We start from the raw sequence: 26,194 nt of genomic DNA, 5'->3' as shown, positions 1-26,194 counted from the left end.
TAATTTAGGGAATATAGGTTATTAGGTAATTTAGTTGATATCCCTTATTTTCACATCCCAATGTTGACAGGTATGCATGATCCGAGTTGCTCAGGAAAGCAGAACATTAATAATTAAGAAATAACAATTAGCATCGATATAAACGAGTAGAAGCCAAATACACTTTTAGCACATTTACTTCATATTTTTCGAATAACTTTTCCAGAACGTCCAGCTTTTTCTTCTTGGATTACAGAAGGACACTGTGAAGAGATTAAAATTATTTTCTCAACTCCAAGTCAAACTGTCACTTTTAGATTACTTAATAACAAGTACTAGTCTACCATCTTTAATGACAGATAATATGGAGAGTTTCATATGATAAAGACTGCGATAAAACACTTTGCGGTTTCAATTCAATTGCTTTGGCCCATTTTTCGAAACAGTCTTAAAATTTTCTAAACTGTGAGTGCAAGTGTCAAACTGTTTGCTGGAACTTCAGCATAGTAGTAAATAGTAGATGCAAATAGTAGATGCAAATTGCATTGCAATTAGTGGACATCAGAGTTAGGTGTAACGCGTTCCACAGTAATGCGTTACTGTATTCTAAATACATTTTTGAGGAACACAGTAATGTAACGAATTACATTTTAAATTTGTGTAATCTAATTACAGTAACTTAAGTCAATGCATTACTTGCGTTACAAATACAGTTTTTAAAAGAAAAATAATGCATCCTTTAAATCACATTTTCTGCTGCAACGTTAGTTAATAGGTAAAGTTAACAAGTATGCGCTTTTAAATTGCTGGAGAATGCAAGCTGAAATGGCTGCTTATGAGAGTGGCTGCTCCGTCAAGTGGAAATACAGACATTACTTTGATTTCATTCAGCATAAACAAAAAAAAATATTGCTGTGAAATGCAGTCTAAAAACTTTCGACTGCTTTTAACTCAACCACCAACTTGTTCAGCACTATACTCATCATGAAGAAAGACAGAGAAGCAAAGCTGCTTACGGGGCCATTCACATATTGCGTCTTTTGCACTTGCATTTCCTAGGTGAGTCATGGGAGTCACGTGACAAGTATACACATTTAGGTTGACTAATAACCTCAGACAAACACAGAACACCTAAACACTGCAGTGCCTTTTCATACTATGGGTGTCAATAGTTACAGGTATCCAGTTTTCTTCTAAATGTCTTCTTTTGTGTTAAAAAAAAAAAGACAAAAAGGCTTGGAACAAGTGAATGATGAGAAAATGTTAAGTTTTGGGTAAACTCTTAAAGTCTTTTGAATATGTCAAGTTGCTGTGATCAAGCCATTGTAATGTTTTTCAGTGAAAAATAAATTACTAAAAGAGCTGCAGTTTTTGTATTTTTATAGGTATATTTTATACGTCTTAAAAGTAACTTTAAAGTAAAGTAATTAGTCATTTGTTTACTATTTACATTAAGTAATCAGCAAAGCAATCAGATAACAATTGTCCGATAGACAATAACAATTGTCCACTTTTTTTTAAGTAACTTACCCAACACTGGAGGTCATTTACCAATTTAGCAGACATTACAAACAATGTCAATATCAGATATTTATGGTGTAACCATGTGCGTATAACTCAATAAATAGTTTTAAATGTGATGGCTTGAACAATGAAAACAAATATTAAGAAGTTGTGAAGAGTTTGACAGTATAAATTAGAATCGACTCATTAGTTTTGTTCAACAAGCCATATGCAATTAGTTCTTGTCCAAACTATATACATTGTACACACTGCATTTGCAATTTGCTTAAATCAATAAGAAATGCAAGTCTGGAGTGAACAACAATCTAATTGTTCAGATATCTGAACTTATTGTTTTGAAAAATAAACATTTCAGTGGAGAATTGAGCCAAAGCAATTGAGAAAAAACTAAAATCCCCATAACCCTGTGTCTCAGATGTAAAGCTTTGTAACCCCTCAGGGAGGAGAACTTCTGGATCTTCTGCACGTCTCAGCAGAACATGCTGTATGTGTGCATGTGAAGAGCTTCATGTTTTGCATGACGTTTTTAAGTGTCTGCCTTTCTCTTTATGGTGTAACATGCTGTAATTGGGTCAGTGGAGAGTTGAAGCGGCCGGTCTCTGGTGCTTTAGTGCCCTCTGAGATCTAAAACTTTCATGAGTCCCCCCACCATGGGAATAGTGCCACCCTCATTGTTATTTATAAATGGATCCATTTTGCTACTACATGCTCTTTTTTTGCTCTTTCCCTATAAGTCTCTTCCAGTGCATTAAAAGCACAAGTGATGAGGATGTGACTTTGACCCAGTCAGCGAAAGACTCTCCACACACATTACAGACACACACTTTATAGGGAACACATCAGTACGGCTTGATTTGGGAGTTTAGATTCTAATCACACTTGACTTTGACATGTTAGCAGTACAGACTGGAGTCGCGTCTCACCGAGTTCAGTTATGATGGGGATGTTTGATCCGGTGGTGACGGATGCCTGCCGCACTAAACCGTGCACGGGACTGTTATCAGGAGATGACCTATCCATCCCTGGAGGTGTGAAACCTGGAAGAGAAAAGAGAAAGAGACTGTCACAATCTTCTCTTCTTATGGGCCACAGCAGACCTAAGGTTTGCATTTGTGACCAGAATATTAGCAGGAGTCAGTCAGGTTATACAACTACATACAGTGCATCCGGAAAGTATTCATAGAGCTTCACTTTTTCCACATATTTTTAATGTTACAGCCTTATTCCAAAATGGATTAAATTCATTTATTTACTCAAAATTCAACACACAATTCTACACACACCTGTCTTTGGTAATTTTTGCCCATTCCTCTTTGCAGTACCTCTCAAGCTCTCTCAGGGTTGGATGAGAAGCAACAGTGTACAGCCATTTTCTCTCCAGAGATGTTCAATAGGATTTAGGTCTAGGCTCTGGCTGGGTCACTCAAGGACATTCACAGAGTTGTTGTGAAGCCACTCCCTCCATTGATATTTTGGCGGTGTGCTTTGGGTCATTGTCCTGCTGGAAGATGAACCGTCGGCCCAGTCTGAGGTCAAGAGCACTCTGAAGCAGGTTTTCATTCAGGATGTCTCTGTACAATGCTGCATTCATCTTTCCCTCTATTCTGACTAGTTTTCCAGTTCCTGCTGCTGAAAAACATGCCCACAGCATGATGCTGCCACCACCATGCTTCACTGTAGGGATGGTATTAGCCTGGTGATAAGCGGTGGCTGGTTTTCTCCAAACTTAACGCCTGGCATTCACTCCAAACAGTTCAAGTTTAATCTCATCAGACTAGAGAATTTTGTTTCTTATGGTCTAAGAGTCCTTCAGATGCCTTTTGGCAAATTCCAGGCGGGGAGTGACTTCCGTCTGGCCACTCTTCCACACAGGCCTGATTGGTGGATTGCTGCACAGATGGTTGTCTTTCTATAAGGTTTTCCTCTCTCCACAGAAGAACACTGGAGCATAGACCGAGTGACCATCAGGTTATTGATCACCTCCCTGACTAAGGCCCTTCCCCCCGATCACTCAGCTTAGATGGCCGGCCAGCTTTAGGAAGAGTCCTGGTGGTTCCAAACATGTTCCACTTACGGATAATGGAGGCCACTGTGCTCATTGGAACTTTCAGTGCAGCAGAATTTTTTCTGTAACCTTCCCCAGCCTTGTGCCTCGAGACAATCCTGTCTCGGAGGTCCACAGACAATTCCTTTGTCTTCATGCTTGGTTTGTGCTCAGACATGCACTGTCAACCCTGGGACCTTATATAGACAGGTGTCTGCCTTTTCAAATCATGTCCAATCAACTGAATTTACCACAGGTGAACTCCAACATCTGAAATATCTCAAGAATGATCCGTAGAAACAGAATGTACCTGAGCTCAATTTAGAGCTTCACGGCAAAGTCTGTCAATACTTGCTGCAATTTTGAGGAAATAAATGGATTTAATCCATTTTGGAATATGGCTGTAACATAAAAAAATGTGGAAAAAGTGAAGCATTATAAATGCTTTCCGGATACACTGTATTTTGTAAAATGCTAAACGTGGTGAACATACTATAGAGTTTGTGGTGGTATAAGTGGACTGTCACGCTAGCCCAAAACAGTATATAGATTGTTCGCTTTTAAGGGTCAGCTCAGGCATATTTAGCATTTGCTGCCTTCCATCAAGCAGCAGGTATAAATTTTATATGCTGTTCATTTTGTTACCATAAAACTGGTGAAGTGGATCCTGAAAAACCTTTTATGTGAAATGCCATGAAATACAAGCAGGAGTGACAAGAGTATGAATTCACATGACTTGACATTTTTGCATTTCCTCAAGCTGACAAGTAAACACTTTAAATCAGTAATGCTATATGCATAATGCATTGGCCCTGTTTTGACATCCATCGACTGGAGGAAAATGCAAGCGTATAGTTTTTTACAGTGACAAACAGAACGCAGGAATAGATTCAGGTCACAAAGTTTTCAAAGGGCTGTGGGGTTTTGTTCAGGGGTTGTCCTTCTTTTCAATAGGGAAGTTCAATAGACTAGCTCTCTCTCTATAGCTCGAAACAAAAGAAAGAAGAACAAAAAGAGTTTGTCTTAAATGTGCAGAAAATAATGCCATCTCTTGTGTGAATTGTGAAGACATCAGATATGCTGTGACAGTCAGAGTCAAATAATAAAAAGAAGTTTGCTTTAGCTGATATATAAAAAGCAAATGGAAACTAAAAAAACAAGCAATGATACTGCTGGTTGTATTGATTAACTGTTTCATTATGTTGGATAAATGTACAAATGTTTCACAATATAAAACATTTAAACAATTCAGTGACTACATATATGCAAGGATATTTTGATATTAATTCAAATGTGTTCATATTCTGTCATCAAATAGGCAAAAAATTATTATCTTTATCAATTGTACAGTTGCAGTAAGAATTACAAGAGCCAATTTAATCATATCTTTACATTTAAAAAGCCATCATAACATTACTTAGCAATATGTGGACCTTTTTTGAGTCTTGGAAGCTATTGAAATTAAAAATCTAATACAGAAAATATGTTAAGACCATTGTTATTGTTTACATCCCTCAAAATGGTCTATAGAAATCAAAAGGTCTTGGGGCCAGTTTCACCAGCAGTGTGTAGCCTAGTTGTGACTTAAAGGGACACTAAGTTACAACTTACACATTACTAAATATATTTGTGTTGCACCACCGAACTTAGTTTAAACGTGACGTTCCAACTAAATTTTTACAGCAGCCTCCTCCCATGTATAACAGTAGAAAAGAGATGACCGCGAGATTAGTTTAGATTGAGGAGCTTGCCATCATATTGAAGAATGGTCTTCCTCTAATAACAGCCTTAATTTCCTCCTAAATCTTGCTTTTTTTCGATTTGAGAAAGAAGAGTTTAATTTTCTATCAAGGAGCGTTTTGTGTTAATTGTATCCATTAAAACGAGAATTTCTTCATGACTGAATTTTTCTTTCTGCTCTTTTCTCTTTTATATATGGGTTTTATATATGGGTTTTATATACATACATACATATATATATACATATATATATATATATATATATATATATATATATATATATGTATATATATATATATATATGTATATATATATATATATATATATATATATATATATATATATATATATACATACATACATATATACATACATATATACATACATACATATATATATATATATATATATATATATATATATATATATATATATATATATATATATATATATATATATATATATATATATATACACAAATAAAAAAATCAAGTTTAATGTTTTGATAACTTTATGTGTATTTTACGGCTCGCGATGCAGGTGTCTACGTCATCTGTCATTAGTGACTGACTGTAATTTCATGTACTATAAAAATTTTATTTGTCATTTCATTTTCATAGGACACTTCTATATAGATGCATTAGTTGCAGAATTTTAAAGCAGTTTAACGATTTAAATGTTTTTTTAGATATTATGGCATTCAATGCGACTACGTATGACTTTACAAAGAGCTTACAACCTACTAACTATATTTTACCTTAAGAACACGTGATGCAAGCGAAGAAAGAACTAATTTAGTTACAAACTAGCTAGTAGCCCCTAGTGTGGATTTACGTTCCAGTTTAAGAAAGAACTTAGGAACAGCTGGTGCAACCCTACCCTGGCAACCAGCATTTTTCGAAATATCTTTGTTTGTGTTCTTAACTCAAATAGGTTTTACTAGTGAAATGTGAGTAATAATTTGTGGGTGTAAAATGCCTTTAAGTCAGCAAATGGTGTGTGCTGGAGTTTTGAGTTAGACCATCTAAACTAAAATTGAACTATCTTTTGTTTTTTCTCCAAACATAGACAATACCATCATACATTAGATAAGTCAAACAATAGTACTGAAATCAATCTCCAATATTTCCAAAAGAAAAACAGAGACATGACAAGTGCATGTTATAATTTACATGGGTTATATGCTGATAATATGTATACAGAAACATCCTAATATGCGGCGTAATATATTTATAATTTTACCAAAAATGTGTTGGTACTTAATTTAAAACTATTTTAATTATAATGAATCGATATTAATTCTCAAATCCCCCCAAAAATGACCTATCAGACTACGCAGTTTCTATGGTGGCTAAGAGAACTCAAATGTGCTGCACGCTGTGTTTATGTACGGATAGAGTCAGCGGTGTTGTTGGGGACCTGAGAGGTGAGATCTTTTGGTTTATTATAATGTACTAGTCATTGCTTTAATAATCTGACCAATTGCACAATCAACCTTCAACACATTTATGTTTATGCATAAATAAAACTTCAATAGGGTGGCATGGTGGCTCAGTGGTTAGCACTGTTGCCTCACAGCCAGAAGGTCGCTGGTTCAAGTCCTGGCTGGGCCAGCTAGCATTTCTGTGTGAGTTTCCTCCAGATGCTCCGGTTTTCCCCACAGTCCAAAGACTGGCTATAGGTGAATTGAATAAAGTAAATTGGTGTGTGTGAATGCTAGAGTGTATGGGTGTTTCCAAGTACTGGGTTGTGGCTGGGAGGGCATCCGCTGCGAAAAACATATGCCGTAATAGTTGGCGGTTCATGTGGCAACCTTTGATAAATCAGAGACTAAGCCGAAGGAAAATGAATGAATGAATAAAACTTTACTAGACATTATATGAACACCTCCTGCTCCGTAATCTTAAGAACTGTTCTGTGAGTTAAAGAACTGAATGCATAAAGGAGCATTTCTCTAAATATTTGCACTGTATTAACATACTGTATACATATACACATCTATATACAAGTTTGTTTAAATAAACGGTCATGAAAACTTTTATCAAAGACATTGTGTAAATTTAAATATTTCAAAAACAATTTGCAGTCGAAACTGTTTTAAAAATAGATTTATACATTACTGTAAATTTGCCTTATGCAATGTAAATATTTACATACTTTTGAGATTATTATATGTAAAATAACATTTTAAATTGAATTAAATTAAACAGTTAGGGGTTTACAGCGTTTAATAGCAATGGTAATTTGCAAAAAAAAAAGGTATCACCATTTAACTGCATTAGTGAAGACACCTAGTATGTTAAAATTGTCCAATATCAGACCACAAACTTTTAATTACTTTTAATCATTTTAAAGAGCATTTGTATTCCATTCAGCTCACATCTCACTCGGTCTTGTGCAACGTTGTGTTTATTGTTGCACTTACACACAAACCTTAAAGTCATGCTGTAAATTCTGCCTTTGTTTGTTGTTTCCAACGCTAATGCATTATGTAGCCTGGACTTTGTGTATTTTATTCAAAGGCCCCTAAAGCACTTTTAGTAGTGCCCTGTGTAGTACTTTCTCCTGGCAAAAGACTTGCTGATTTATTCAGTAACACCTTCTGTGCAAGTTTAACAAACCGCACAGAAACTGTGAGGTGCCGAGGGCAACGCTATTTATTAAGATGATGTAGTATGATGTAATTGCTTACACCTGCAGCTTATATTAACTTTTTTATGTACAGTTTTTTATATGTGCACTACCTGACAAAAGTCTTGTCATCGATCCCAGTTGTAAAAGCAACAAATAATAACTTGATATCTAGTTGATCATTTTAAAAAGTGACAGAAGGTAAATTTTCAGATTAATCGTCTGTTGAGCTGCATCCTAATCATCACAAATATTGCGGAAGTCCTAAGGGAACCTGCAAAGACCCAAGATTCTCACAGAAATCATTTAAGTTTGATGAAGCAAAAATCACAATTTAGGGTTACATTCAGTATGGGGCGTGCAAGAGATCTGCAGAGTGGATGTCAACAACAACAGCCTGAGGTGTCAAGACATTTGTGCTGCTCAATACATTACAAACCACAGGAGAGGGAAAATTCTTCAGCAGGATAGAACTCCTTCTCATACTTCAGCCTCCACATCAAAGTTCTTGAAAGCAAAGAAGATCAAGGTGCTCCATGATTGGCCAGCCCAGTCACAAGACATGAACTTTATTGAGAATGTCTTGGAAAAAATGAAGGAGCAGGCATTGAAGATGAATTCAAAGAATCTTGATGAACTCTGGGAGTCCTGCTGAGAGGTCTTTGCCTTTCATATAAGCCACTTCTGATACCAAATGATCAACTAGAAGTTATTTGTTGCTCCTAAAACTTGGATAGGTGATGGGACTTTTGTCAGGTAGCGTATGTAATTTCATCAAAAATAATGAATTATAATTTGTCTGCCAGGACGGAGGTGCAATCTAGGAGTAAAAACAAACAAACCGTTATTTCTATTGATGCAAATGTTTACTTGGGAATAATCTGAGAACAAGAAAATGAGTTAATATGGTCTAATAAATAATAAAGGAGAAAATACGGTCTAATAGACTGTGCTAGTAATGGAATAAATCTTTATTACACAGCATTGCTTAGCTGTTGATCATGCCAGATGTTGAGTAAAACTAATTGAGAGACTAGTAATGAGCAGGTCTGCTTGGCAAATGTGCACAGATTTCCCCAGAACTAGAAACCCATCAGTCACAAATTTCTATTTATTCCTTTCAACTCCTGCTATTTTATTTGATATTTAGGCTAATTTGATTATGCTTTCAGTCGCCAACAATGCTGCACATTTTGTGGTGTTCAAATCCACATAATTCTCTAAAAGCATAGTTAAGCATAGTCAATTTCCATCTAGGCCTGGTAATGATATATTCTTCACATGTTTAAACAGTATGATTAGCATCCATTATCATGCACCACAGAGGGGATGCGCTCTTCACACAGCACTAAACACTGTTCAATGTTAGCCTTTGGGACGATATTGGACAAATTTAATCCGAAAGCTGTCATTCCGAAGTTTTAAAACCATCTTTCCGTGTAAAGTGGATGCTCAATAATGGTTGAAATGTTAATTGTTGTGGGCCAGCTTGTGCGGTGTGTGTGATTTACGTAATGAAGAGCAGCTGAGAAAGTGAATCTGCTGATTTGTACAGTCTGTTTAATGATGATGAATCCTGATGGGCACAAGAGGGTTACATGTTTATCTGAATGCATAAACAATCTGTTCGAGTCAATTTGTCGGCAAACAAATCTGCCGCGGTCCAGCAATTGGAGGCAAATACGCAATCTGCATAGAAACGTTAGGGCTGTTATTTGGAGGGTTTGGTCAGAGCTGTGATTACAGGGGAAGATATAAAACACTTGCTCGAAATTGCAAGCATTTTATAGCTATGGATATACAGTGGATATTAGAATTACAGAACAATTTATGAACACTTGATTTTTTTACAATAATAACGCAATAATTATTGTTCAAAATTGGAAGAAAGTTTTGTTGTGACTATTTGCTGCTGATGTGTTTTATAAAAAACCAAAAATACTTAACAAAAACTCTTGAGGTGATCAGAAGTAGAGGACAGCAATTAATGTTGCTTACCAGGAAGAAAGATCTCTGCTGTTATCTTGATCTGCTCATCTTAAAGGGATAGTTCACCCAAAATTTTAATTCTGTCATCATTTACTCACCCTGGACTTGTTCCAAACTAGTTAGTTCATTTTTATTTTATTGGTTGAACACAATAAATTGTTCAGTATATTGAAGAATGTTGGCAACCTGTAACCATTGAACCAGCTGACTTCCACTGCATTTGTTTTTCTTACTATGGATGTCAATGGTAATAGTTTTCCAACATTCTTCAATATACTGTATCTTCTTCTATGTTAAATAGATTTTTTTTTTGGGGGGTAAACTACCCCTTTAAGTCATTCCAGAGTTCACTGATTCTAGTCTTTCTAAGCCATATCTTTGTCACCAAAGATTTTCCAGATTAGGTGTAAGTCAGGACTCTGGGCTGCCATTTCCTTATTTCATTGTTTTTTTAGTGATGGGTCGTTCTTGAACGATTCGCTCATTTTGAACAAATCTTTTATGTGACTCGACGACGAGTCCTCTCAGGGAGTGGTTTGTTCATTCGTGCATGCGCACATTTGTGCAGCTGGAGAAGATTAGGTCATTTTTCGAGCCCTCTATCAGGTTTGAGTCATTCGTTCATCACGTGAAAGACAGAAGCCATGTATATGCATTTAGAGCTAGAAAAAAATTTGATCTGTTCATGTCTTGAGTCTTTGGTTTTGAGTCATCTCTTTACATGCTGTCATGTGATGAATGGATGACTCACAAAACAGAAGACTCAAAAGGTGAACTAATCATGGGTGTTTCCGGCTCAGACTGTATGCATTGGTTAAGCTTCTATGGGTCAGTGTCAAGTAAACGAACGACTCTAATTTGAAGACATGCAAGAAGAGGTGAGCAGAGCTAATCATACTGTAGGTAAAACACCAGGTAAACAATGAAGGATTATTTTCTCTTTCTTAGTAGCATTGCATAGTAGCATTCTAGTTATGACTTGTTTGTGTGATCAATGTTTAGGCTAGTTGTAGATGTGTTTGGAAGCATCTCGTAACATTTAAATGTTATTTTGGTAAATTGAACGAACTGAAAAAAATGACTCGGAAAAAAAGATTTGTTCATCTCGTTGACGAGACTCCAAGGTCCGAGTCAGTAAAATGATCCAAACTTCCCATCACTAATGTTTTCAGCTGCTAGAAATTGCTTTACCTGTCTGTTCTGCCACATACTGTATACAACTTTATAAGCAAAAAAATCATAATCGTGACACTTCCTCATCTACCTTTCACAGATGTAAAAACCTTGGGTTCAGTCTTTCCAATCAATCTTTCACAAGTTCAACCAATGTTTTCCATAAATGAATCCTGCTCTTAAGATTAAAGTGAACTTTAAATAAATACTCTTTCCACATAACATGAAGTCTTTTGATTCTTACACAAGATGAAAGGTTTGGTGTTCACTACAGTTTAAGTTTACTACCGAATCAGAGTTGTTTTAATAATTTGTGCATAATTTGTGCATTTTTTAATTTTTATAATCAGTTATACACAGCCTCAAAAACTTTCATCTTGTTTCTTGACATACTGTTAATCTCAGTTCAGGATAAATTCAATTAATTAAAAATAAATAAATAAATAAATCATAATAATAATAATTATTATGTGTGTGTATACATATATATATATATATTATATATATATATATATATATATATATATTATATATATATAATATATATATATATTATATAATATATATATATATATATATATATAATATATATATATATATACATATACATATATATATATATATATATATATATATATATATATAATATATATATTTATATAAAGTCAGAATTATTAGGGCCCCTTTGATTTATTTTTTTTTTAAATATTTTGCAAGTGACGTTTAACAGAGCAACGAAATTTTCACAGTATGCCTGATAATATTTTTTCATCTGTAGAAAATCTTATTTGTTTTCATTTCGGCTACAATAAAAGCAGTTTTAAATTTATTTTAAACACCATTTTAAGGTCAAAATTATTAGCCCCTTTAAGCTAATTTTTTATTCGATAGTCTACAGAACAAACCATCATTATACAATAACTTGCCTAATTACCCTAACCTGCCTAGTTAACCTAATGAACCTAGTTAAGCCTTTCAATGTCACTTAAAGCTGTATAACATGTCCTAAAATATCTAGTAAAATATTATTTACTGTCATCATGGCAAAGATAAAACAAATCAGTTATTAGAAATGAGTTATTAAAACTATTATGTTCAGAAATGTGTTGAAAAAAAAACTTTCTGTTAAACAAAATTGGAGTAAAAATAAAGAGGGGGCTAATAATTCTGACTTCAACTGTGTATAAATGTGTGTGTGGCTGCAGTATCAATGGCAAACAGTTTTAATGAAATGAACTTTGAATTTTAAGATAATCCCGTGCAGATCATTGATAAGATCATTTGTGCTTTTCAGTGGTAATTCTTGTTTTCCCTAGTTAAATATTAAACCATTGGGGCATATAATTGGACCTTGTTGTCTTTGAAAGCCCACAGTTTCACAGTCTAAAGCTCTTGAGGGACTTCATCTGCGTGCTGAAGTATTCTTGGCCACTCCTTACCTTGGGAATTAGCCTGCAAGACCCCAATGCTGTCATCAAACTGCATAGATTTGATGTTAAGAGATGCCAAGATGCATTCCTTGTCCTGCAGTGAAGCATCGTCGATATTGTTCTGATTGGCTGACAGGATAACGCACATGTCGCAGAGGTTGATGTTGACGGCCCTTAAATCAGCTCGACTTAATGGCGTACCCTTCAGCGGAGAGAGAGAAGAGGAGGATGAAAGAGAGAAACAAATTAAAGACGCGGGAGCTCAAGGAAATTAGTTAACAAGTATTTACTTTTCTAAAGGCAGTGACATTCAGCTGATCTAACTATGTGCTGAGGGAAGAAGAGATGTAGTCTAATCTAAAGGCTAGCCTTTGCTGACGGCGGCTCTTAGGCTCCGTTTTTCATACTCAGTCAAGCTAACGCTAACAAGCACTAGAGCAAGAAGCCAATCAGAGATTCACACAGACGACAGGAACCTGCTGTACTTTAAAACAAATTGTCACTTTTCAGTGCAAAATCAAAAAATAATCAAAAAAATGCAAAAAAAAAAAAAAAAAAGAATGTCTTAATCGAGTCACATGAATGTATAATATTTACAGGCAGCTCATTTTTCAATGCGTGCACTCACAGGTAAGATGAAGACTTTTGGGAAGTTGTGAAGGGTTTCCCACTCTCTTCGCAGATAATCTAACGAGCCCACAAACACAATGGGCTTTAGCTCATGGTAATGGAAGTTGCTTGCTCTCAAAGGCATGACTAAGTTTCGAAGCCCCACTAAAGCTGACGTGACGTCTCCGAATATGCAGACTACTACATGTCCACTTAAAACCGTCATTGAGGCCTCGCTGCGTGTCTGTGGTGGGGAAAAAAAGAAAACAAACAAGACATTCATAATCTCATCACCAAGAAGGAAAAAAGATCTCATCTACTGCCATCCAAGCATGACAAAAGATGAAGCATTTAGGTATTGTTTAAAATTAAAAGGATTTTTTTGCAATATAAAAGGTAAATACATCTAATAAAGGTGACCAAATGATTTCATTAGTAAAAGCAATGTGATCAGGAAAATAACAATTTATATATATATATATATATAGATATATATAATATATATATATATATATATATATATATATATATATATATAGAAAGAGAGAGAGAGAGAGAGAGAGAGAGAGGAGAGAGAGAGAGAGAGAAAGAGAGAGCGAGAGAGAATGAAAGTAAACTCTATTTCTCTCTCTCTCACTGTGGCCCATTTGACCTGCTGGCGTGACTTTTCCTCTCCTCTCGGCTGTTACAGCGATACTTCTGGATAGAGGTCGGCATTCCCGTGGCTGTACCGTGGGAGCCGACCAGATTTGTTACGACGTGCGAATACATTTCTGAATAAAGCGCGGGAGTGAATTTACCACAAAAATTGCAAAAATATTATGGGATGTTAAAAAAATTGCATTATATGACTTTTTTCTTATTTAGGGCAATATAAAAATATAATGAAAACCCCACAATTCTCAAAAAAAAACATTCTGTGTTTGGGTTGTTGCATTGATTTATTTAGGGTGACATCAGTTATGCACAAAAATAGCATAAATACTATGGGATGTTAATAACGTATTGCATTATATGACATTTAAAAAAAAGGGGGGGAGCATTTTGATAGAAAGAAATTTATAATTGGATTTTTTTTTCTGATCAAACTGCAGTCAGAAAGGCACCTACCAGAATGACCTTCTCGATATCTTTGGATGGACACCAGTGAAACATTCCGGTAGAGTCGTACCGTTTGACATTAGCATCCATGCTCTCAATTTGCTCATTTCCCGGAATGAGTAGAGGATCATGCCTAAAAAAAAACACAACACAAGGAAAAGAAAGTGTGAAAGAAGAAAACACGTACGCTTGCCCTTATTTGCAAATGCAGGTTAGTAAAAGTGCAACGGTGGCGATTTATCTTCTCGGCTTAATTGTGACATTTGTCATAGGACAAACTTTCAGCACATCTCACCAGACGTCTATTGACAATAAATAAGCAGTAAACAGGCCTCTGCTGACACGGCTTGTCATTGTCAGATTGAATTTGTGCATTGGACTCCATCATAAGCGCAGCTCTCTCCGGGCTGCCAGGACTGCGGAGTCATCAAAGCGTCCGACCGCTGACAGCACTGGAGTGGAAGAGATCGCAAGCCCGAGCACTTCAGTGACTGAGTGGCACCAGAATGGGACGCCAATTACCGGCTTTTACTCCGCATCGCTCCTGACGTGATGCGTCCAACGGTAAAAGCTTTAACAGAGCCGCACTTTAAATATTTTAGGAATTTGCCCAATCACATTTTGCTCCCCCAAACTGAAGGCCATTAATGTTTCAGAAGCATGTCACGTCCAAACAGGCTAACCTATATCAACGCGTCCTGCTGAAGCTGATCTGGGGAGCGTGTTGACCGTGAATGAAGGCCCAGCAGACGAGTACAGCTCACTTTTTATCTGTGAAGCTTGATAAACTGCTCAGAAGCTGAACTATACAACTGAGAAACAAATTTCACAAACTGATTTTACGGCCATGTTAATTGGATGTCTAGGAGGTTTGGTATGAATGGCGAGTCAAAAATGTAGTGGAATGCTATTTTGAACCTGTTATGGCTGCATTTTATGCCATAAAAAGCAGATTTCTGGGTGGCATGAACATGCATTTACTGTGGTTTTAGCTTGATTCTAGTCTAAATATCTACAAATTCTTAAATCAAGAAGCATTTTCTAGACAGTGATATCAGTAAATATCCAAAAAAATTCACAAAATTCACAGACTTTCATTGCATTCTCAGATTACATTTAAAAAAAAATAAAAAATCAAAGGCCATAATTGATTAAAAAGTAAAATTATTTTATTTTGATGGATAAAGCTAGGGCAAAAAGGGAAACAGATTTTAAAACGCACTAGGTTTACAAATAAATGTAAAATAATAATATTGACTGTAGTATAGCCTAAAATTTGGCTTTTTGGTGGGCTTTATTTTTACTGCAGATATTTAAAACATTAACGTATATAACATACACAAAGAGAGAAAAATAAATAAATAAAATAATAAATATGAATAATTAAAATAACGACTAGGGATGATCCATAATTTTTGAAAAATGTTTTGATTAATTTCTGTGTGGTTTAGATTATTTTATCGCAGGTATGTTACAATTTGTTTTCCCTCAGTGACTCTGGAATTGATACTCCATTATTTCTGAGGGCAATTTCTGAGAGAGACCACAGAACCCTTGTAAATGCATAAAACTGTCAACTAAAACCCACCGTGCAGCACGTTACCAGGCCTGAGACGGGCCAGAAAGGCTGCCTTTGAGGAAATGGCCTCAGGGCAGACAACAAAGCCCCATCTCTGAGACGAGGCTGCAGGGGAACAAGAGCTCTCACAGCAGACTCGACCCAATGTCATACAGTGCGCTACATTAACTTTAACATTTACAAAAGAACTTTAACTAAAAATAAGATTTCCTTTTAAATAAAGATCCATGTCAAAAATATTGATGACAAATATAATGTTAATACAACAAAACAGCTGTGGGAAGGTGAATTTATAACACTTTATACCATATGTTTTCATATATTTGTGTAGTTTTAGGACCATTTATTTTGAAAAAATAACTTTAGTTATATCTATTGTGCTTTTGTTTTGGTTTTGTTTCTATTTTTTTAAAATGTAATTATTATTTATTTTATGTTTTGTGTTGGTTTTGATGATGATTTAATGCAAAGTTGTCATTTTATTGTTGGACCTGAGGAAAAATAGCCACTACGTTGGCAGTGGCTAAGAGGATTTAAAACAAACTTGGCAATAGATTTGGTAGTATGAACCTATTTATATGTTAATTTGTTTTATTGCGTCAACGCAAACACTGTTACAGTTCAAATTGTTACATATCATCATCTTTGTTGTTGTTGTTTTTTTCTACACAAAAGATAAGAAAAAAACAAAAATAAATAATAATAAGGGGTAAAGAAAAATATAAACAGGAGTAATAAAAGTGTACAAAAATTGCAACAAACCGTATGCAGTCATTTAACAATCACAATCAAATGTTTAGATATTTTGTCAATGTTGAAAGTAAATATTTACAATTAAACAGCATAAGATAATAATAGTTAAAACAAACTAAAATTATTACTATGAAATATATAAATTAAAAGGAAGGAGAGTGCATCTATTAAATGAAGTTTTAAATCATTGCCACTTTTTAAAGCAATTAGATTTCCCAGAGAATCTAACCTTTTCCAACTTTAGAAAATACATGGTATCTATCTACAAGCCATTGGGATGTAGTTGGAGGCTTATTTGATTTTCAGTGAAGTAGAACATGGCGCCTAGCTACCCAGCAAACAATTTTGTGTTTAACAAAACAGACATAAACGTAGACAGCTTGGCTAAAACAAGACTAAATTTGGGCTGTCAGTGAAAATCTAATAGACATCTAAAAATAGCCCAAGTCGTCAAATAGACAGATTACACAGACTTTTATATGTGTAGTCATTCATTTCTGTTTATTTACTTGATTATGTCTGGATGTCTATTTGACATCTATTAAACATCTTTAAAAAAAAAAAAAAATGCTTGCTGGGTAATAATGAGGTAAAGGCCAATATATCAAGTTCTTTAGAATTAAGCTGGGACCAAAATCTATTTTTGAGCCAATCAGCACTTTGAATGGTCACAAAAGGAAGATATCAAAGGACAAGCAAGACAAGTGATATTAAGTACATGTTTTAATTCATTCCACTAGCAGATAGAGAGTATCATAATGCTATGTTTAAACAAACAAATAAACAAATGTATTTTCACATTAAAAGCTAAACCTAAAAAAGGAGCAGCTATGCAGACATCTCTAAGGAGATTATATAACATTTTAAATGCAGAGCTAATAAACATCTGCCTTTTGAAAAACACAAACTTGTCAATGAGATGATTTAAAAGCATTTTATAGCATTTGTGTGAATGAATGTTTTCATTGATGGCTGTTGCATTGTTTAAATACTGTACTTATTGTAATTGTGAAAAATCTTTTATTACATATAATCAAGCAAATCTTTTTTTTTTTTTTTTGGCATTCATTAATCTGCGAAACAACTTTGCTAAAGCACTGTCTTGAAGTATTAAAATGTCTTAAATCACAATTTTACCATTGCTGATTAGACTAATCTGAAGAAAATATAAACTATTAGCTTACATATTTACACCTAAAAACATCTGGATGGGACGAAATATTTAGCACTGCCTTTCACTAAACAATTAACATTTAAATAGGAAAAATAATTAAATAAATCAGCCTTAGATGTAACTATCACACATGTGGACACACATAGAATAAACTGAACATACTGTATGTTACATAAGATAAATACTTATAAATGTGTTTCATGAAAATTGTTCATTTAAATATATGTTTAGCAAGAGTGCTGAACAATGTATCATTTGAGCATCGATATCACAAGTGTGTGCATCCGCAATAGTCACATCGCAGGGTTAAATTATTTGTTAAACATTAAAAGATGATATTGTTCAATATTATTAACTCAAATTATTTATACGATGATGACCATGTTATTTTACGTTTGATTGTTTGATTTCTATATTTGAATACTGTTAAAACTGCACAGAACCATAAAGCACTGTTTCACTTTTATTTTTGCTCAGTTGTATTTACATGTGCTTGTGATTTATTAGATTTTATGCAGACACACTGCATAATCAACTTAGGGATCACCCCAGTCGATCTAAATGAATGAAATCTTTCCAATTAGAGCTAATCAAATCATCTGGTGCGACTAAATTCTTATTTCAATACATATTGCAGCAAAACAGAATATAGTAATGTCAGATTTTTCCAATATCGTGCAGCCGTAAAGAACCAAGAAGTATATTTTTTATGTGTTTGTGTTTGACCGGCTCCAGATCCCAATTTACATATGTAACAGAGTTTTGATAGTGTAGATCTAGAACACATTTATGTCTGTTATTTTCATAAACAGTACAAAAAAGATATTATTTTTGCTCATAACTCCAAATCTCTATCAATTTTCAGGATTCATTAATACATAGACTGGCTATTTCTCCATTAACACCAGGATTTTATTTATCTTTGCATGTGATGCAATTTAACTGACATAATAATAACCGTGCCTGTTATGCCTTGTTCTGCAACATGCTGTAATTAACACAGCACTAAATGAGGTTGTAAATTGCATTAGGCCCTTGTTAATCACTCTAATAATGAATGATGGGACCTCTGCCTCACCTTCCACATTTGCATTACATGCCAGATAACTTTCAGCTAAATTTATTTACACTTGAATAAAACGAAAGCACAAATCAAATATTCAACCACTGCATAGACAAAACTTGACGTCAATTTTGTCAGAGAAAAAACACTGACAATTCTGGCCACACGACAAAACCGTATAATTACTTTTTTCCTCTGATTCTCCCTCACCTTCCTAAGTAGGTTAATTCAGCGAGACGCTCCTCTGACGCGTGGTTTCAGCCGTGTTTGATTGCTAAAATATCACATCAGAAACGTGTCAATTAGCATGCTTGCATGAGATGATATCAGGCTGTGTGCAGGTGCTAATAACAGTGAAAGCATTTAGTGACTGAATATTTCATTAGGTGGCGCGTGTTCCACCAGTCACTCGTCCGGACCTCTGTCATTTCAATCTCCCCTCAACACAGTGACTGGCACAGTGCACCTAAGTCAAGATAGCTATCTCTCAGCCGCTGTCAGCGCCGCCTGCCAGTCACAAGCACAATCCAGAATAAAACATGCCACGCTACTCATGGATGCTGCTGCCAAATGCAAACATTTCAGCTTGCCACAATTAAATGTGTTGGGCTTCCTTTGAAGCGCATTTTTTGAAGTGTGATATCATGCAATATTTCAGACATTTTAAATCACCATTTTTTTTTAAATATGCACTGTATGGTTTGCTTGAATATGTTTTACAAACAACAAACAAACACAAAAAGACAGAAAAGTTAAATGCTGAAGACTGGATCATTGTTGGGAAACTTCTGTAGTGTTATTTGTCATTCAGCATAACTGATATGTTTATGTTAAAATAAAACTAGTTTTATGTTCCACTTGATTAATTTTATGCAAAGAAGCAGCCATGGATTTACAGTTTAAGAAAAAAATTGTTGCCTCCTGTAAATTTGAATTATTTTTCAATATTTAAACAACAGTTGTAAGTATTACCTATTAAAATTTTAAGATACTAGTTTCAGCTTTTTAAAGGCTTATCTAAGTTAATTATTAGGTTTGTTCTGAAGCCAACTGAAAACAATAACTAAATAATAAATAAATAAAGGCGCTATTAATATCAACCTTAGCCATTTTTTATTTATTTATTTTATTGTAGTGCAGTCAAAAAAAAAATACCTTTTTTACATTTTTTTTCAGAATAAAGGGCCTATTATTGATTCAAATAAAATGTCAACATGTCTTACATTGTAATTGAGTGTAACAGATTTGAGTGTGTGAGTGTGGTGTGTGCGTGTGTGTGTGTGTGTGTGTGTGGGTGTGTGTGTGTGTGTGTGTGTGTGTGTGTATACAGTTAAGTCAGAATTTATAAGCCCCCTGAATTATTAGCCCCGTTATTTTTTTTCCCACTTTCTGTTTAACGGAAAGAAGATTTTTTTTTTCAACACATTTCTAAACATAGTTTCAATAACTCATTTCTAATAACTTATTTCATTCATCTTTGCCATGATGACAGTAAATAAAATGCTATAGATATTTTTAAAGATTTTCAGCTTAAAGAGCATTTTAAAGGCTTAACTGGGTTAAAAAGTCAAGTTAGGGTAATTAGGCAAGTCATTGTATAACGATGGTTTGTTTGTAGACTATCGAAAAAGATATATAGCTTGACCTTAAAAGTTTTTTTTAAAATTCTAAACTTTTATTCTAGTTGAAATAAAACAAATAAGACTTTCTCCAGAAGAAAAAAATATTATCAGACATACTGTGGGATATATTAAAAAAGAAAAAAAAAATGCAAAGGGGGGCTGACTTCAACTACACTGATACACTATTTTTTTTTCAATACATCAGACAAGATTTTTGTTTTGGTATATAAACTTTCAATTCATTCATTTATTATTTCTTTAGTGCTTTTACAATGTAAATTATGTAAAGCAGCTTAACATAGAAGATTATAGTAAATTGAAACTCAGTCCAGTTTTCAGAGTTGAAGTTCAGTTCAGTGTGGCTTAGATTTCACTGCTTAATGTCCAAACATTGAAGAGCAAATCCATCGATGTGAACCCTGAATTACATTTTATTAGATGTCTCCTGTAAATCTTGCTAAAAATATGAAGTCATTGTCATATCTACTGTCATTTACTGTCATCATGTTTTATATATATATATATATATATATATATATATATATATATATATATATATATATATATATATATATATATAAACATTATATTATAAATTATATTTTACATTATAAACATAGAATTATATATTATAAACATTACTGACTTATATTACTGACATTACTGATTACACAGCCTCAAAATCACCTTGTATGCATATTTATTATAATTTTCTTCACAATACAGAAAAGACTATCTAGACTACATAATAATAATAATAATAATAATAATAATAATAGGCATATTTTTAATACAAGAAAAAAGTGAGAATTATCACACTACGACTACTGGTAAAGACAGCTATATAAAATTCAAAAAGCGAATAAGGGATTAATCTTAAAAAGACCCAAATGTGTAATAATTGACATATCCCTTTTTAAGTGGACAATCCGAAATATAAAGCAGCAAAGTCTTTTACAGGAAAACAGCAGGTAGCCGAGCTGTAATATCCTCCATTTAATTAGTATGTCCAGAGGAGTGTCCTAGACGAGCGTTTGGGGGAAAGAGAAGGAACAAGAACACAGAAGTTGCCTGAGAGTGAGGCGAGCTGCTTTTCAAACAGCGCTCAGCTCTTCCAGTCACCGGCTCCCCGATTCCCTCTCCAGCAGCCTAGAAAGCAGCTCCTCGCTTTGAAAATTTTCCCTATCATGCAAACTGACAAAGGCATGCTTTTCAAAAAACCCACAGCCATCTGTTGATCATTATTTATTTACGACGGCCTGGAGGCGCAGAAGCCTGTAAAAAACCATACTTGATATGGTATACGCTGCCTGCTTTCCCCCTTCCTGCGTGTGGAATAAAGCATCCCTAAGGCTCCCGCAAACAATTGCTTTTCATTGTGCATAAAAATGCGCAAGGTATTTAATGTATGTTCTAATACATTGACAAGGAGGGCACAGGTTGAGGGAGTCCACGGGTCTGTCTTTGGTAATTTGGATGTTTGGCTGCAGGGCTCGGGCTTGAAAAAGCTTACACCTAGAACAGAAGACTGTCATCCGGTACCCAAGAGCCGAGCTGAACACACAGGCAACCCTAAAGCACAGAAAACTTTGACACCGCTTTGAAGCCTTTCAAAAACAGGGTAAATAACTCCCAAGAATTATGATCACTTGTAGATCAAAGAGGCGATGCATACATTACATGGCAAACGGGACGGGGACCTTCAAATCTGCTCTGAAAAACAGTTTTGTGCTGTAAGTTGAGGAATAAAAAAAAAACTAAGATGCTTCTGAGCGATCGCTGAAAGCTATTTTTTTCATTCCTCTCGCAGTTTATTGTTTAAAACAGAGAGAGAAGAGAAACAAGTGAACATTGATCATTTTCACTTGGAAAGCTGAAAAAAGGGCGAGATGTTCTGCAGGGCTGACAGTTACTGTATGTAAAATTCAACATAATTGCTTTTTTTTTGGTGGTGGTGGTGGGGGGGGGGGGGATTCATGTTGAAGACCTCTGTCTGGGGTACTTAATATTTTACAATAAATGCCTTGTGGGTGGCATGCAACTGAAAAAAATATGCTTTTTTAATAAAAAGAGATTTTTTTAATTGATTATATGACTAAAATAAAATGTAAAAAATAATGTTGCAGGAAATTAAATACAAATAAAACAGTAAAATAAAAACAAACCACTATCCACTAATCATTTCAAATAATGCCAATAAACTAATACTTAAAATTGTAGTTACAGTACGTCTACTTAAGTATTTCTTTTTTAAGGAGAGTTTTTATTCTACTTTACAGTAAAATGCCTGTGGGTGGCATGCAACTGAAAAATAAATGTTGTTTAATAGAACGAGATTTTTTTTATTGATTATATGACAAAAAAAATATAAAAAATATTAATAATGTTGCAGGAAATTAAATACAAACAAACTATACAATAAACATATCCACTAATCATTTATGATAATGCAAATATAACCATATTTAACATTGTGGTTTATAGTAAGTCTACTTCAGTGTTCCTTCTTTCAAGAAGAGTTTTTATTCTATTTTATTGTAAAATGCCTTGAGGATGGCACACAACTGAAACAAAACTTATAATATATGTAAAATATTATTATAAAATAAAAATCTATTTTTTTAATTATGTTAAATGAATGGTAAATAATTTAATGTGTCAAAACTTAATTCGAACAAAAGTAAATGTTTCAATAGAATTTAAAAAAACTGATATTATATTAAATAAAATAATTTTTTAATGTATGATAATGTTACAAAAAATAACGCTAAATATCACAATAAAAATATCTGAAAATAATAATAACAAAAATTTTAAAAGGGAAATTGTATGGAACATTCATGCAAAGTGTCTGCTACATTTTAAAACAATTATCAAAGCATTAAGTCAATCCTGCAACTTAAATATGGCATTACATTATAACTGTAAGGATGTGCCTGACTCGGCACTAAATGACAGAAACGGCTCTAGCTCGTTGGCTATCAGTTCGCAGAAAGTCGACCCTTCGGCAACACTTTCCCTGCTCGACAATGAGCCATAGAGGCCATTGTCTCTGCATTTTTTACAACCTCCGCATAAACGTCTCCTGGCCACATGAGCGGAAAAGCAAGTCCTTTTATCAGTCAAAATCAATTAGCGGCATTATAATTTCGGCGGACAGGATAAAAGGAAGGTAATATTTGAATTCATTTTTGATTGCGATGATACATTTCACATATGGCCTTAAGTAGGAAAAACACTCCTCACAGGGGTTCCCACAATAGATGAAGAGCCCCGAGGCGAAGTAACCATGCTGGCGTCTCTGATTGGTTGGCGCCGTCATTAGTGCCACCGCTGTTTAAGAAGTACATGTGGACGGGACTGGGGGGAGATGACAGCTGAGACTTTAAAGCAAGAGTATTTTTCAAACAGCTTTTCATAGCTGCTTTCATGACAGAAATATTTCAGCTCTATCATTAACCGCTGACAGGCTGACAGCTCAAACGCCTCGGCCTGAAAGACCTGCTCTCCCTCCCTCTTTCTCTCTCTCTCTCTATCTCTCTCCCCATCCACACTTTCTTTCCTGCTTCCACTCCTCCAATCCCCTCCATCCCAGCTCCATCCGTCCTGTCTTTCCCACTCTCTCTCTCTCTCTCTCTCTCTCTCTCTCTCTCTTTCCTTCCTTTTGAAGCATCTAGAAATCAATGTCTTACCTCATCATTTTGGGCGAGCAGTTGGGTGAATTTCGCATGCCTCCGTTGCGCTGCTTCTTTTTGGGTGACAGTGTTGACGGATGCTCATCTTCGACTGCAAACACATGCAAAGAGTGTCAGACTGTGGACAGCTGGGATTGTAAAGTGTGCTGGAGATGACATATTAAAGAACACAAAAGCCAACACTCAATCAATCATTGCCAGCAACAAGGAAATGAAAAAAGGTGCAGTCAAATCTGTGAAGACCTCCGAAAATAGAAAGAGAAACAGTGTTAGTGTGGACAGAAGTACACTTAGAGAGGAAGGACAACCATTAAGTTTTACACCCACGAATTATCGTTTGAGTGGGTATCGATGTGATCAACCTCTTTTTTTATCTCTCTGTCATTGTTTTGGAGGGCACAAGCTGGAACAATGACAGAGGGGATCAAAGAAAAAAGGAATTGATATTTATTTATTGACTTATATGGATGCCTGCATAGTGAAATCAGTGGTGATAAGTCGGAGAGTGGTTGAGTGAGTCTGTCCCCCAAACCACAAGCACCCTGAACTGAGGCTTCACGTGCCCAACCACATCTCCACCTAACATCAAAAACACGTCATGCGAGAGTTTTCAAACCGCCTGGATGTTGAGATGGATAATGATATGCTGTAATAAAATTAAAGGAATAGTTCACCCTGTAAAGGAATGAAGATGTTGTCATTTATTTATCCTCTTGTCATTCAGTATGACTTTATTACGTCGAGGAGTGCAACAGGAAAGATTTTGAGAAATGTAAAGGCTACCCTTTTTTATGACACTTAAGCTCCATATATGTAGTTGGTGTTATGATGATATCTTATGGAGATATTAGATTTACTCTGTGTCTATATGGAAAAAGTGAAGCATGTGGGGCCATTAAAAATGCATGTTTTTTTTACCGCGGCTCACCTCATTTCATTTTGCGGTCAGTTGCAGCATGCTGTCAACCTCTCCTTGCAATTGAATCAAATGTGTTGTGCTTCACAGAACATCCACCATGTGGCGCATCGAAACTATAGAAAACTACTTTCATTTGAAGTTTAGCGTTTTTGAAAAGAAAATGTGAAAACAATAATAAAATAATCCATTGTCATTCACTGTAACATACACTAGGTTAATTAGGTTAACTAGGCAGGTTAGGGTATTTAGGCAAGTTATTGTATAACGTTGGTCTGTTCTGTAGACTATCGGGGGAAAAAAATGAGCTTAAATGGGCTAATAATTTTGACCCTAAAATGGATTCTGAAAAATTTAAAACTAATAACAAATAAGACTTTCTCCAGAAGAAAAAATATTATCAGACATACTGTGAACATTTACTTCATTTCCCATCATTTGAGAAATATTTTAAAAAGAAAACAAATTTCAAAGGGGGGCTAATAATTCTGACTTCAACTGTATATTTGAATTTATTTGTGAAACGAAATATCCAAACATCCTTGATATATTGTTACACTGCCATTGAGCATCACACACACACACACACACACACACTGTAATAAAATCTGGGTTCCACGCAATCAATTTGTGATGAGACAACATGAAGGAATTAAAGTTAACTCAGGGTGCTTTCACACCTAGACTTTTGTTTCAGAACCTGTCTCGTTTCCCTAGTTAGCGCGGTTCGTTTGGCATATGTGAATCCAGCAATTGCGCTCAATTCCGTGCCAAATCAATCAGTCCAAGATAGCTTGAATGAGGTGGTCTCGGCTTGATTGAAACTAACTCTGGAGCAGATCGATTGTAGTGAGAAAGCAAAACGATCCAACAAACTGACGAACCAGGCTATATCACAGTGTATAATGGATATGTAAAAGGCATATGGCTACAAGAAGAGAGAATTATGAGTAGGGCGGGACGTTACTCCTACCGGTAAATGTGCTTTTTATGTTAAATAAGAAAAGTGAAAGCATGCTGAAATATTAATGACAGCTGTTTATCCGTTAGGAAAATTGACCGAACTGCAGTCTTGGTTTATCTGGTATTTCTCTCTAATACGTAAAACCTATAATGCATAATTCTAGCTAAAGGCTATGTATGAGAAAGTCTTACCTCTGATTTATATTTGG

The 26,194-nt window shown here is 34.9% G+C and overlaps 1 protein-coding gene across 1 annotated transcript in view; it reads right to left on the bottom strand.

Moving 5' to 3' along the window:
- kcnma1a (potassium large conductance calcium-activated channel, subfamily M, alpha member 1a) overlaps positions 1-26,194 on the bottom strand; it is a 379,548-nt gene that overhangs the window by 27,070 nt on the left and 326,284 nt on the right. Inside the window, 5 exon segments of the mRNA XM_056471109.1 lie at positions 2,427-2,540; positions 12,520-12,712; positions 13,139-13,363; positions 14,230-14,353; positions 24,104-24,197. Coding sequence (XP_056327084.1) covers positions 2,427-2,540; positions 12,520-12,712; positions 13,139-13,363; positions 14,230-14,353; positions 24,104-24,197 — 750 coding nt within the window.

This window comes from Danio aesculapii, chromosome 13, assembly GCF_903798145.1.
Source record: "Danio aesculapii chromosome 13, fDanAes4.1, whole genome shotgun sequence".
Classification (NCBI taxonomy): domain Eukaryota; kingdom Metazoa; phylum Chordata; class Actinopteri; order Cypriniformes; family Danionidae; genus Danio; species Danio aesculapii.
This window is presented reverse-complemented; position numbering and strand designations above follow the sequence as displayed.